At 38.9% G+C, this 15224-nt stretch overlaps 1 protein-coding gene across 1 annotated transcript; it reads left to right on the top strand.

Moving 5' to 3' along the window:
- Positions 1-7570: 7570 nt before the first annotated feature.
- LOC113013293 (keratin, type I cytoskeletal 18-like) lies at positions 7571-12338 on the top strand. The gene is made up of 7 exons (XM_026154090.2): positions 7571-8081; positions 10218-10300; positions 10383-10539; positions 10714-10878; positions 10979-11104; positions 11515-11738; positions 12040-12338. Exons 1-7 carry the CDS (start codon positions 7668-7670, stop codon positions 12170-12172), a joined length of 1302 nt encoding a protein of 433 aa, XP_026009875.1. The 5' UTR covers positions 7571-7667; the 3' UTR covers positions 12173-12338.
- The last annotated feature ends 2886 nt before the right edge of the window (positions 12339-15224 follow it).

Below are 15224 nucleotides of genomic sequence, written 5' to 3'. Positions count from 1 at the left end.
CTTGCTATCACGGTGTCTTGTTCATTCAGAAATCGCTCGAGATACAGATTTGTTTAGTCTGCTGAGCAGACAAGTAAACAGGAATCCCAAACCCCTGTTCCCATTAACACACACTGAAGCAGCTTAAAAATATTAATAACATAAAAAGGGGGATGGGAATAGGAGATAAGAATAACATAACAACATTGTTCGCATAATTGAGCTCCAGGCTCTTCCAAAGCGTTCACTGAACCCCTCAGCTGAATTGTACTGACAGACTTTTACAACATTTACCATTTGAAGTTATACAGCTTGGACTGTTTAGAGTATTTAGGGTTTAACACTTCACGGGCAATAAATTACTGCAGTAACAACCAAACTTGAGCTAATTATTCAGCTGATGGTAGCATAGTGAAATAACTAGCAAACCTAAGTAAGAGTCTGATGGAGACTGACCTTCGCTCCTGTTATTCATCATATACCTGTACACTGGATTAATATCGCTGCCTTTTGCAGTACTATTATGAATCCAAATGTAAGATAATTCCTACTTTTACAACTTAGCGTCTGACTTTTCTTGTGATATAATTATAGATACTGTGTGTGAGTGCACCACAACTTTCCCTCTCTGTCACGGTTTGTGCCTTTTATGAATCACCAAAGTAAGAATATCCCCACACCTGTGAAAGTTGGTGCCAGTACTTACTGGGTTGGTACTGGGTTGGTTCTGAAACCAACCCATTGTAGTAGCCCTTGTTCTAGGTCTAAGCATCTACTGCTTCAGATGAGCGTCTGGTCTTTTTAATGTACCAATTGCTTTTGACTTTTCTCTGGAAACATACAAGCACCAAGTCTCTCCCAGAAAGGACTATTTAGTTCACTTACCATTCTTTGACTTTCCAGCTTTTAATTGATGCTGTTTATGAGTACCACGTCAACTAAGCTAGGTTTTAATGCACACTGCAGCCTATAGACTCACTGCATCTCAGACAGTACAAACCAAATCCCAACAAAAGGAGAGAAAGAAAGAAACTATGGCATTTTAAGGAAATGGTCACTTATTTTGATTTTGACGCCAGCAGAAAAATTGTCTCAAAAGAAGTTGGGACAGGGATAACACAAGACCAGAAGAGTAAGTGGGAGTAAAAAGGAAAAGCTGGAAGAACGTCTAATTAGGGTAACTGTCTTCCTCTTGTCTGTTATTCAGTCTTACTGTCTTGCTGTTTTTATTTTTAATTTTATTTTATTTTTGATTTTGATTTTTCCATGAACGGTTGGTGTAGCGCACCCACAATTTTGTTGTACATGTACAATGACAATAAAAGGTTATTCTATTTGCTGATTATTATAAAAACACTTTCAGAAAAATGTGCAACATAAAGTTGTGAAAAATTGTGCTAGAGGGAGAGTAAGGGTTAGAGATGCTGCGATTCTCAAGAAGAGGATGGACCAAGATTAAAATGCACTACAATGATGGGATGAGAAAAGTACAGAGAAGAAATAAACCGCTCACGATCCAACACACATCAAATCATATGAAATCCTATGTTTAAAAAGAAATTTCTGTAATTCCTAAACAATTAATGAAATATTTAAATCCTTTGAATTAAAGTTGAAAGTCTGCCCCTCAATCTTATCTTGGTTGTTTGATTTAAAATCCACTGTGGAGGTTTAAAAAACATTGTCGGGTCACCGAAACACTAAACGACCTAACTGTAAATGTGAAATAAGTTGCTAACTTAATGCCAACTGCTAACTTAACCAAGCCTTTAAAATCATTTTTCATGCATGTGTGAAAATGGAAACTCACTTCTCAGTTTATTTCTATCTCGATATACAGCTATGTTATATTAAACTGCATAGTTAGCAATTAGCATTAAGGCTTATGGATATTGGCATGGCAATCACTTTGCAGGGTTAAAAACTCTAATAGCCTACACTGAAAAAACGGGAATTGGCAGGCTTTTGAATTTGCACAAATGAATTTAGTTAATGCTACACAAGCTTTTCATGTTTCTCTTATTTACATGATTAAATAAAGTACCATTTACTTGATTATAAACAATACTGAGACTACTCATTTTTCTTGCATTGATTTAAAGTGACTAAATTAGATTACTAAAACCATTGTAATCATGTTTGACCACAACCGGAAATGATGCAATATATTCAAAGACAACAACTAAATATGATTGGATAATACGACCTAGAGTCTTATCCAATAAGACAACAACATAATTTAAGGAGAGCGCAATTGACCGCCAGATTCTGGAAGACTGTTTAGCCACATGCAACCTTTGGCACCGAGTCAGGCATACTGAGAAGGTAAGTAATTTAAATACATTTGTTTTAGTTTGGTACGTTTTCACAGAATTGTTGCAGTGCATGCTATATAAAAAGTAATCTGTAATGCATCTACATGTTGTTTTTACAGTGCTAGCTAAAGTTGGTATTAGCTTTGTGGCTAAAGCTGAAAAATAGTAACAAATTGCACATAGTCGGAAGAAAGCAGCTGTTGTCGGTCAGATATGGAATTTATGCATGTGACAGAGAGCACTGACGTTTTTGATGGCTTAGCAAGTTAAAACGTCACTGAGAGAGCACAATAGTGTTTGTGTTACTGGTGCTAGTTATTATGGCTACATTGGCTAATTAGTCTGGCTGTAACCGTCAGAGTTTAAGAAGCTGGGAGCCCCACAGTGCTATACCTTAATTCTTGTTGCTGACACGCACTCAAGTTATAATAAGGATCCTGCCACCTTAGACGTGGGTTTAAGAACCTGTGCCCATAAATGCCAAGTCATCTTTCCACTTAGTCATTGTTTTAGATGAAGTGTCACTTACTTGACTATTCTATCGGTCATGCCCAAATAATACAGCAGATATCTACAAAGAGATAAGTTTGTTCAACAGACTATGTCTTATTAAGTGATGTATTGTGAATTTTCCAACATCGTCCTAACAAAAATTAGGATCTCCCCCCCCCCCCCCCCCCTTTTTCTACTTTGTGTAGAACATATGTGAGCTCATTTATACATTATGTATAAATGAGGGAAAGATTGGTACTTTAAAGAAACCATTGAATCTCTTCTGGACTGGAATACCGTTTTTCAATTAAAATTAATGTTTTTTGTGATGGTGAAATTGTTACCTTTATGATTACAGAAGTCAAAACATCAGATGATGATAGCTTACCATCTAAACTCCCCATCTCTTGGCAAGTCTGAATTAGAGGTCTCAGCTGTATCGGCCTTTCTAGTGGATTTGCTTAAAGAGGAGATAGCTTAAGTCATTAGGTATATATTCCCTGACATTCTAGAGGTCAACCTTGCACAATATGTGACAATAAAGGGCATAACTTATAGAAATGGAATGGTACTGGCCCAAAGGGCAGCAGGTGGATTGCCAGAATACTGAAAAACCATATCTGCATTGTACCACAGCATATTCTACATTGTCAGAGAGCTTGGTGGCTGGTACAGAGAGCACAACAGAGCTTTTGAGCTCCGCCCAGTATCCATAAGAATATTCATTCTCGCCTCACTCTGTGAACTCCTTGATACTTATCCATTGGTTGACTATGAGATTGGATCAGTCCACATTGTGACTTTAAAAAGGCATATAGAAATAAAAGGTGTTCATATAAGTGTAATAGGTTCAGTCGCATGTATTTCATTAGATAAATTCTTTTTTTTATGTCTGATCTTTGTAACTTTGACTATTGGGTATGGATAGCTTTATGAAAACTAAACTGAAATGATTCTTTCTGAATGTCTGATATGTAATTCTTTGTTGCCTACAGAGTCCTATGGGGAGTCCTATGGTCCTAAAGACTGTTTTGGCTGATGGAACCTGTCGAAGGCTCACTCTCTAATGGAGCGCCTGAATCAACTGAGGATCTCACCGTTGAAGTCAAGAGACAGTGTTGTCTTCAGGGCAGTTTCAGACTTCAGTTTATGGATTCCTTGTTTGGGAATGAGTTTCTTAACCTTACCTCAGTTTCAGAAGTAGCAGACAAAGGGACTCTTAAAGCTATTGACATGTCAAAGCCCACAACATGGACATAAAAAAGAGTAACAGAGTTGGTGAAACTCAAGATGGAAAAGACTTTTTCATACAGAAGACATGAAGGTGTTCATGATGCACCAATGGTGGAGGCTTTCATGGCAAGATGGCCTGCTCTATTTGATTTCCATGAGGTAAGGTTTGCCTCATACACGGTGTTCTTGTGGTATTAGCCTAAAATGGTTAAGGCACAGCCCATTGACAGCCCATTTCTTCAGCATGAGTGATTGCAGCCTTCTTCCAGGTATTAAACCTTTGAAGCTCATTCCTCTGTGCTCATGTTTTCAGATCAACGCTGAGTTTAAGAGAATTGCCACCATCCCCCCTTAAACAAAGTTCCTGGCTCAGCTGGCTCTCCACTTGGACAACCTGGTGAAGTTGGTCAACAGAAGAGGAGAGCTTGGACTAATACTGAAAAGAATTGTGGCATAAATGGATAATTTAAGTGATAAATCCTGAACATTCACTTAACATGGTAAATGGCCTGCATTTGTATAGCGCTTCACAATACATTCAGTCATTCACCCATTCACACACACTGGCGATGGCAAGCTACATTGTAGCCACAGCTGCCCTGGTGCACACTGACAGAGGCGCCACCGGGCCCTCTGACCACCACCAGTAGGCAAACACAGGGTTAGTATCTTGCCCAAGGATATTTGGCATGCAGCCAGGAGGCAGCCTGGGATCGAACCACCGACCTTCAGATTAGTGGCTGACCTGCTCTGCCACCTGAGCTACAGCCACCCATAATCCTCTTTGGATGAAACTTTATTATTGTGGAAGATTTCAAATGTTTCCATGATAAATTCTCTCATTTTGTATTTTTACATCTGCTTCTTTTTTTAACCTTCACTTTGTCAACTTATTATTAATTGCCAGTAAACCTATTATTAATTTGTGTGCCTTTACTTTAAAAACATTCATGTAAAGTACACTATTAAAACTTAAATGAAGGACAAGGGCTGAATGAAGATGCTAATTAAATACATTTCATTTCAGTGTGAAGATGTTGATGCTGAGTGTGTCAAGGGAGTGTGTATCTACATGGGTGAAGACCCTGGCATGCTTATCCGGGAGTATGTGGTATGTACTTGTCTTTTTCTTTTCTTTTTTTTTTCTTTTTTTCAGACTTTCCACAGTTTGTCATATTACTTACTTGGCATGAAATGACTAACATGGCTTCTTTTTTACAGGGCATGGAACAACGTGCCATCAGTGAGACTGTTGAAGACACCACTGTTTGAATTTATCTTCTTAAAGAGCAAGCTTCAGCAGATGAACAAGAGTTGTCCTTGCAGGCATCAGGGTGGCGAAGACTTTGGATAATGTAGCATTTGCTGTGATAATGCTATTTGGACTAATGTATGCATTAAACCTTGCCTACCCTGCGGACCTTCGCTACAACTTTGACGTTTTCCAGAAGGTTTTCATGGAACTGGATGGAGCTAAACTCTCTAAAGTTCTTGCTTTCAAAAACCTTCTGTTTCATTGAGAAGTCAAAGACTGCACTTCTGCAATTCTTTGCAGTTTTTCATTTTGTGTTCAGTAACGTTATACTGCTTATGTTTTTATTGCTTTCCCCTCATGTGACTGCAATGCAGGATGATTTTTCCTTTTGGTATCATGTTCTAAGAAATTTTTACTGACGATTTTTAGCAATATGTTCTAAGTCAACCTTAATGTCCTGCTTAATGAAGATTAAAATTCATGTAGGTGTTTGGTATTAGTTATGTAACAATGTCATTTAAGGCTCAACTTAGTTGAAATCTTGTACAGGTAAATACTTGTACAGAAGCTGAAACTGTTGTCAAATAACACACAAGTTATATTTGTGTAAATCTGTTTATTCATAATAGCGTGTTGCTTTTTTTCAGGTAGTCTTAATTTAGTTTACATTTTCAATTGTGTAATTAATACAAATGTTATATGTAAGAGATGACAGGATCATCTATAAGCACTTTCTTTTATTTGCTGCTAAGGTCAGTTTTTTGTGAAATATTTGCAAATATATTCTCAAACTAACTTTTTCTTTTAGTTATTTCTGCAGGCTATCTTTAAAAATGTGTTAACAAGTTTATATGGATGTGATTTTGGACTTGTTCATGGCAGAATTGCTGCTTTCACTGCTGTTACAGTTTAATAAAGGTGAACTGTTCAGTAGCACTCAGTCTTTGCCTTTTTTGTCAATAATGATCAGTTAATATTTCAATTGAAAAAATTAAGTAGGATTTAAAGCCATAATTTGTGTTGCAGGAACATAATTGCAATGTGTTTACATTACATAATATCATTGCATACCACTGGCAAATAAAAATAAGTTGGTGTTAAACATTAAAATATATTGACATTATGCAATACATTGATATTATGATAACAGATTAATATTAGTACATCAAACATGATTTTTTTTAAAGTAATCTGATGTAAATAAAATACTTTGATTTGGCAAGCATTAATTACTTGAGGGAAAGTGGAAAATTAAGTCAGTCATACTTATTCATATTATGTGGGACCGATGTACACAATAAAATCAAGTAAATTGAAAGAACTTTTTTTTTCAGTGTATTAATAGCCAACACTATGACCAAATAACCCTGCATAGTAAAACCAACCAGTTTTGATTGATTATTTATTCTTGACACAGTAAACATATTGTCTGCCTTGCAAATTTGGAAGGCTTATATTATTATTAATAGTCTTACTAGTAGTATTTTAAATTCTGTGCAGTGTTTTAGCTTGTGCCTTATCAAATCCGCCTATTCTTCCTACATTTCCTGGATTATTTTTCTTTGGCGCATAATGAAGCATGCCACAGCCAACACAAGCTAATACATTGGTACCAGTCATGTTTGTGAAACTGATATCCTCAACTTGCGAGGTTGTGCGTGCGCATTTGTTTTGTAGTCATGGTGACACCTGCTGTAGTGAGATCTACCACATGGTTTCAAGTGCTTGGGCCAGGTGTTTTTTCTGCCAATAAAATAAGATTGTGTTAGTAAAACAGCGTCACAGCCATTCAAGAAAAAAAGATTAAGCTTTCAAGTTTCAGATTAGGTGTAATCTGACCCATCCAGAAGGGCTCATGTTCCTTTACCAGTATACTCCCCTCTCCCACAGTGTTTTTCATGCTCAATTTGTAACTACACTATACTTGTTTGTAATACATGTATCTTTTGGGGGGTGGGTGTTAGGTGCAATCCAATGGTGTGTAACAAATATATATTTCTATTTATTTATAGTACTGCAGGGGGCATCTATAGTAAAGAGAACATTTTTAAACAGATTTGTTGCCCCCTCTCAAAAAAAAATAAAATAAAATAGAACATGTCCAGCCTCACTGTGTCCACTGTGAGGCATATCAGGTTATCAGTTTATTTCCACACTATCAAAATGAAAATGTCAGTACACTTTTTACCTGTGAAGTGAGTGGGTGGAGGACAAAGTCTAAGCAAGAAGGTCAAAGGTAACAATTTAATATAGATAGGAGAGGAGTTTCAGGAAGAAATATTGCTTTTCAGAGTTGTATATAAGGCCTCAGACTCCACCTTCATACTCCACCCTGCTGCCACTCTCCTCGGTGCCATTTCTCACTCTGATTGATCAGCACACTTCCTTTACCAATGGAGCTTAGACGCCAGTCTTCTCAAAATTATGGTTTAAGTTCACTTGGAGGTCCCAGATCCCTACGGATGGAAACCTACGCCCACAGTGTGACTGGAGGGGCAGGCGGCCGTGGAACCAAGATTTCCAGTGCCAGCTATGGTTCGCGTGTTGGCAGCGGTTTTGGCGGAGGATACGACTACCAGTCCTTGTCCTCTGGATCGACTTCTGGCGCCATGGGCATTGGAAACGAGAAGCATGCCATGCAGTGCCTGAATGACCGCCTGGCGAACTATCTGGAGACGGTGAGGAATCTGGAGAAGGCCAATGCAGTGCTGGAGGTCAAGATCAGAGAGGCCACGGAGAATAGAGGCCCCTTGGAAGGGAGGGACTACAGCAAGTACTACGTTATCATCGAAGGCCTCAGGGCCCAGGTGAGCCAACGAAACATTTAATCTAGATGATAGTCTAGGCATCTAAGGGCTCTAGAGTAATAAAATTTTTCACAGAATCTGAAATGTCCTCAAAATAAATGGTCTGAAATTAGTTGATTAAGTATCCGGTCTTTAAGTCTGCCGTCATTAGCTGTGCCAGGGCCCAAACTCTGCTGCAGGTACGTAATTCACACAATCACTGCAGCATCACTGAGAGTTAAAAACTGTCTAAATTCTTTCATCTGTAATAAAATGATCAGCGTTCTGCTCTACCAAGTGTAACAATTACGTTTAACATCCAGGTATCCATGAAAACCAAATTTATGACATTTAACAGAGTTAGAAGTTAGCAGGAAGTTAGCTCGCTAGTTTCCATCTAAATATAATATACCACGTCCTGACTGAGAGATTTCCAAAACAAATTAAAATGTACAGTTTTGCTATCACTTCCTACGGAGCCCCGCAGGGCACATGGGAGAAAAAAAATGAAGACAGACTTTTGCAAGATCTCGCAAAACTTTTGCGAGATCACGCAAAACTAACTCGGGATCTCGCAAAAGTTTTGCAAGATCACGCAAAACTAACTCGGGATCTCGCAAAGCTTTTGCGAGATCACGCAAAACTAACTCGGGATCTCGCAAAACTTTTGCGAGATCTCGCAAAAGTTGAATTCCAACAATGGCGGCAGCTACTTAGTTATAATATTACTCTTTCTGGGTCACAAATTACACTTTTAAGATATTTTGAGGCGTGAATGTAGTTGTGTAAACGTCAGATAGCTGCTCGGTTTACAAGACATCACATATTTGCAAAAGTGCTCCGACGTTTTCGGAGATGTATGAAACTTTTGCGAGATCCCGAGTTTGTTTTGTGAGATCTTTCAAAAGTCCATCTTAATTTTTTTTCTCCCATGTCCCCTGCGGGGCTCCGTAACTTCCAACATAAATGAAGACAGAAAAGTAAACAGCAATGATGTTTGTAAGGTTAATGAAGTTGGAGTAGCTCATAGGTGTCAAACTCTGGCCCGCCTAATTACATTTGGCCCGCGAAGACATACCAAATTACTATTAGAGCTGGCCTACTGGTATTATACAGCTAATATATATATTGTTTAGTATTAAGCTTTGCTTGTTTCATATTCAGTTTTTTAGCAAAACTTGTTTGAGTCCATAAAAAGAGTAAAAATAAGATTCATTCTTATATCTGGAGGAAGATTTTTTTTTCAATAAATATTAACGTTAGCCCGCGACTTTGTTCCAGTTTTGAATTTTGGCCCACCGTGTATTTGAATTTGACACCCCTGCACTAGCTGGTATATAAGGATGTGCTACGTAATTGCTAGCGACACAGCTATGTTAGCATATTATAAACAGTGAAGCTGGAGGATGAATGCTAACTTTTTTCCACTCGATAAAAGTTAACGTGAGGGTTCCCGGTGGTTAGGGACAAATGCATTCGCATGGCATGGACCAAACTTCATTCAGGAGAACAACTGAGACAATCCATCCTCAACACGAGGTTAGTTATTAATATACTACTGCATGGGCTGGGCTGTAGTTAGATCGTAAGGTTTTAAAATCTGAGCTTTAAAATGAATAGCGGTAATAAAAACCGAGAGAGGCCGACAGTGATTACCGACTGTTTTTAGGGGCTTGTTGAGATGAAATATAACAAGAAACAAAGCATTAAAACATGTTAAAACACAACAGCCTTATTAAACGCAGAGTACTTTGGGCCTGGAATCAGGTTTTATCAGGTCATCACTTAAAGACCGGATTGGTTTAGGTAGCTATGCTATACTAGTTCTCACAAATGATTCTTAAGTTGTAGTTTTCTTGCATTTCAGTTTTTTCAGAATGTTAAACGAACCCAGAACTACAACAACTACAACTCTTTTCTTGTAAATGCCACATACTATTGTTCAATCGAGTCACTGTTAACACATAAACTTTATTATTATAGTGTCCTAGATATCGCTTGAATACCTGATTTCACAACATTTATTACCTGTGGGCTCCTATCGCTAAGCAGTATCAACCATTTGCAACTCATCAAATTGAAAGTCACAGTTTGCTTTCCACCAAAACGATCTCTTCATACAGTTATGTCACCAAAAATACCATTGCTGTTTTTTAGATTCTTGGCATGACCAGGGCAAATGCCCAGTATGCTATCAGTCTTGACAACGCAAGTCTGGCTTCAGATGACTTCCGAACCAAGTGAGTGTCGAGATTTTTGTGCAAAATGAAGGTAATCTCTTCACCAGCATGAGCAGATCTAGCATTCACTCCGTCTCCATAGGTATGAGTATGAGTTGTCCATGAGGCAGACAGTGGAGGCTGATGTTTCAAGACTGAGGAAGATCCTGGATGACACCAATGTTACTCGCTTGCACCTGGAGAGTGAAATCGAGTCCCTCAAGGAGGAGTTGATCAGCCTGAAGAAGAACCACGAGAGAGTATGCAATCATTGTAAAGTTCAGCAGAGCAGTTCAAAGAGAAAAACCTATCTGATAACCCCAATACAGTACAGTGCACCTTTAAAACAAATTTTTCCTTAACCACTTAGCACAGGAAAATCCTATTAACCAAATGTTCAGGAAATCACTCCCTGACTATTTCCTCCCGAACAGGAAGTTGATGAATTGCGAGTTCAAAACGCACAGGCTGGGGTCCATGTGGATGTTGATGCACCAAAAGGACAGGACCTGGCCAGAATCATGGAGGAAATAAGAGCAAAGTATGAGAAGATAGCGCTACAGAACCAACAGGAGCTTGAAGCGTGGCATAACTCCCAGGTACAGCTAAACTAGGCTGGTGAAAAACATCTTTTTTTTTTCCTTGACTGTGAGTTGAACAGTATTTGTAAATTCTTTATGTATATAATCTTCTATTAAGATCACAGAGGTGCAGGTCAAAGTCACAGAGAGCTCAACAGCCCTGAAGGAGGCCGCAGGTGTAATGACTGAAACTAGGAGGCGGCATCAGGCACTGGAAATTGAGCTCCAGTCTGCACATAGTCTGGTAAGTCTTGGTTACGTCATTAGTTTCCCGTTCTGGGTTGAGATTTGACCCTTCCCTTAGTATAAATACTCATCATTAGGTCTTCTCATAGATTGAGCCTGGTTCACACCTGGCAGTTCCAGAGCATGACAGGCATTACAGCCAAGAAAAAAATTAAGTTGATCCTAGCTCTGTTCAAAAACAATAAATTTCACCAATCAGCACATCGAAAATTCACTAATTGCATTTTTTCACAGGTTGTCAGAAGTGCTGGTACATAATTTTGTATGCAAGTTTTTATTTCTAGGCTAAACCATGAAGCTAACTCTAGCTTTGTGTTCCTGTTTAACACATATCAATTGCCCAGACTAACCTAATGCAAGATAGCCACAAAATTTTTACAATGGTGCTTTTCCTTAATCTCTTCACAGAAAGCGTCCCTGGAGGCTGCCCTTCATGACATTGAGAGGCGTTACAATTTAGAGCTGGAAAAATACAATGAGATAATCCTGAGACTGCAGGAGGAACTGGCACAGATCCGCAGCAGCATCCAGCAAAACACGAATGAGTACGAGGCCCTCCTCAACATCAAGGTGAAGCTGGAGGCTGAGATTGCAGAGTACAGAAGGCTGCTGGATGGTGAAGGAGACTTAAAGTGAGTATTAAGGTGAAGCAGCAGAAAGTATGGATGCAACATACGCTCAATGAGACAGAAGCCTTCTTCATCTCGGGGGAGCATTTGCAAATTTGATTTAAAGCAGCCTCATGCAAACATGGAGCAGCAATGATATGGAAAGCAGATGTCACTGACCTGTGTCTATGTAATCCTATTACCATCATTTAAATTTCAACTGCTCAATTTCATCATGTCAAAGAAAAGATCACTCAAAGGTGGAAAATATATTTCTGTTCTGTCTCCGTATGACTAACCTTTTTATATTTCTTCATTTTACCAGCCTTGAAGATGCAGTTGACCTAAAGAAAATCCAAGTGGTGACGGTCACTCAGACTGTGGTGGACGGCAAAGTGGTGTCAGAGAGCAAGGAGAGCAAGGAGATCGGATCCACTGAAAATCTGACATTTAGTTAAAAACAACTGAAAGAAAAACAACTATGAAAAAAATTAAATGGCAACATTTTATTTTGATTGCTTTCTGTCAATGTCTTCAGCGTTGCTTTTAAAGGCAAAATAAGCATATCAACCATTGCTTTGACTGATATTCATAGAAACCCACTGATTAAACTGATAAGACTTATGTATTATTTCATTATTCTGTTAAATTATTAGTTCAGAGGAGCCAGTGTAGCTCAGCGGGTGAGCAGATGACAGTATGCCACATGGCTGGAGTACAGCAGCCTAGCTTTTTGTTGCCTGTTTTCTGCTTGCTTGTCTTTACTGCTCCATTGTCAAATAAAGGCAAAAATGCCCCAAAATAATCTTTAAAAAACAAATTAATAGTTCAACAGTTTAGAGAATATGTCTACTGCTTCTTTGTCAAGAGATATAATGCCTTTAACTATGTGTTAAAGGAAGCTATAACAAACTTTCAGCTTAGGTTAGCATAAAAAAACAGCCTGACCAAGCACCAGCACCTCCATACTTCACTAGGTTGACATGTTAAATCATTTATACATACATTAAACCAAAACTTTCGACTCAAATTTCAGATTAACAGGAGGTCATGTGTTGGACTACTTTTTTCCTGGGAGGAGTTACCTCTCTAAATCTCTATGGGCCTGTGCTAATGTAGCTTTATAGTAAAATATTGGTTTTAAAATATACTGACAAGCAATATTTACAATTGTGAAATTTCAAAATATATGTTCAACATACATTTGAGGGGGAAAAAAAGGTTCACTGCCATTCACATACACCAATGGCTGTCTGGCATCCAGCCATCAACTTCCCACACATCAGAGTCTGCAGGAAATTCTTTCAGCTTCTGAGAAATTCACTTTGTGACCTGCAGTTCTTTAACCTTGTCCAGTTATAGGCAGAAGGCAGCCATTCCCATGCCATGTCCAAGCAGCTCAGTGAAGTCCTCTGTCCCGGTTTATTTACATTCGCATCAGTCTAATTCCTGAAGCTGCTGTGGTACAAACTGTTCTCCTCTGGAATCAGCTGATTCACTGCATCAGATTATGTTAACGACTTCTGGTGCGTTGCCGATAGAAATGTGAGTTGCAACAGATTTTATAATTGGTTAGGAATGTTTTTGAACTGCTGTGGTTCATTACACACAAATCACAAATCAGTGCCCCGTTCATCATCGCAATGTCACGTTTTTGCACTGCAGCATTCCACAGACGGCACCATTAATCTTCCTGCCAGATTTATATCCAGATTGCTTTCTCAACTGCAGCTGTCAACAAGGCAGAATCTTCAGATTTGTGCTAGTTGCCAGTCCCCCGAAGCTGTTGTGGTGCAAAGTGTGTGTGGCAGCATGGCTGCTGTGAGAAGCTCCTTGTGCCAGTCTTACCAACTGTTGTAAAAGTGTCCTCTCGGACAGTCTGAGCCTTTGTTAGAGGGCCTGCTAACCTCTGCAGCCAGGGAATTCATGGCCTAGCTGAAAGAAGTTTAGCAGACAAACCAGAGAGCGCTAAGGAATTCCAGAAAACCCATTGAAAATTAGGGGCTGGGAAGAGTGGGAGAAATGCACCAGACCTGCACCTCCTGTTTTCTAGCCTGCAATCCTTCAGTCGGACCCCAAGATAGCAGCAGAAAAATACACCAACAGTTCACTTTAATGAATCATGTTCACTAAAAAAAGAAAGACCTTGGACAGAATACATGAAAAATACTATTTTCACTTTGCAAACGTTAGAATTCAAATCACAAAAGCATTAATTTCATTCATTCACACTGACACTGAGATTCGTGGGAAAGGCCTTGAAGTTCAGGGTGCTGAGGCGGCACCAAGTTATCTTGTGATATTCTAACATAACTCTACAAAGTGTGTTAGTCTTGCAACTGCCAGACCCCACTGCAGAATTAACAGCCAAAACTGAACTGGTCAGAGAAAAATATATCAGGAAACATCGGAGGGGAAAAACAACCCTTTTTGGCACAACACCGGCTTACACACAGTATTTTAACACAGATGCAAAAAGGGTGCACATGTCAGGCACAAAGCATGTGAGCAAATTCATATGAAAGTAAGGAAAGTCTTTCATCTACAAAGTTAGCCAGGATCTGTTCAGCCGTGTGCAAATACTTAATTATGTATTGTCACTGCTGCATCTTATCTAATATGTATATTTTACTCAGCACAGAAGCCAAAAGTACCCTTTTCCAAAAAAGGTAGGGCTGTGAAACTGCTGCTTGATTATAATGTTAAACTATGTGGTGGCGGCTCAGAATATGCCAAAGCGTTACTTTGGTGTATGCAGGTTAAAATAGTGCAGATGCAACTTGGTGCTCAGAAGTTTAGGTGATAAACTTCCTCCTGAGGGGCACTGATGTGTTCAAAACGTCTGTGAGGACATTTAGTGAGTGATAGGTAATGGCTGATAGCTCATTTAGAAAAATGCAACATTTCTACTGGTGTCAAATATGCAACATCATGTAGTGTTTCATGTTTTAACCCCTTTATTTACTTATTTGGCTTTCACATTTTGTTTAATTTAGACAATCCTGGCTTATTTTTTTCAGTCTTGCACAAAAGGAGTAGTAAGTGATGTTTCAGTTTAACATGGAAACCAGTCTCCAGCTGGACATTAGAAAGAATTCCGGTTTAAGGAATTTCTACACTCCATACTTTCTTTACAGTCCATAGTAGGTGCCTTTTGAAACATTCTTAATAGCATTATTCTGAAGAAATCGAAGTCCTGTGGTGGAGAATGCCCAACATAACATAGCACTCCACCCTCTGGTCTAAATATGGTCACTTCCAGTTCTAGAAAGATTAAGATAGCATCGTTTATCAAATTAAAGTAGAAGCATCAGAATGTGCAGTTCACAAATAGGTGGCATAATCAGTGGCTACAACCTTGCTGTGTCGTTTGGAGGTGGGCGTGCACGAAGTTAAAGCATAGGTTCGCATGTAAAAGCACGATATTAAAAAACACTACTGAAGTCTGATGACCCTCAGCTGATCTTTAGAAGGCACTTTTTCACAGGGAGAGTAACAGTCCAATAAAAC

The sequence above is a fragment of the Astatotilapia calliptera genome, chromosome 20 (assembly GCF_964374335.1).
Source record: "Astatotilapia calliptera chromosome 20, fAstCal68.1, whole genome shotgun sequence".
NCBI lineage: Eukaryota > Metazoa > Chordata > Actinopteri > Cichliformes > Cichlidae > Astatotilapia > Astatotilapia calliptera.
The sequence above is the reverse complement of the archived record's forward strand: the minus strand, read 5'-3'. Positions and strand labels throughout refer to the sequence as shown.

Bases quoted from the DNA above. Each gene is read 5' to 3' on its own strand.
- LOC113013293 (XM_026154090.2), top strand. From the start codon at position 7,668: ATGGAGCTTAGACGCCAGTCTTCTCAAAATTATGGTTTAAGTTCACTT. The intron at 11,105-11,514 runs GTAAGTCTTGGT...ATCTCTTCACAG, and splicing joins TCCAGTCTGCACATAGTCTG to AAAGCGTCCCTGGAGGCTGC. The intron at 11,739-12,039 runs GTGAGTATTAAG...TCATTTTACCAG, and splicing joins GATGGTGAAGGAGACTTAAA to CCTTGAAGATGCAGTTGACC.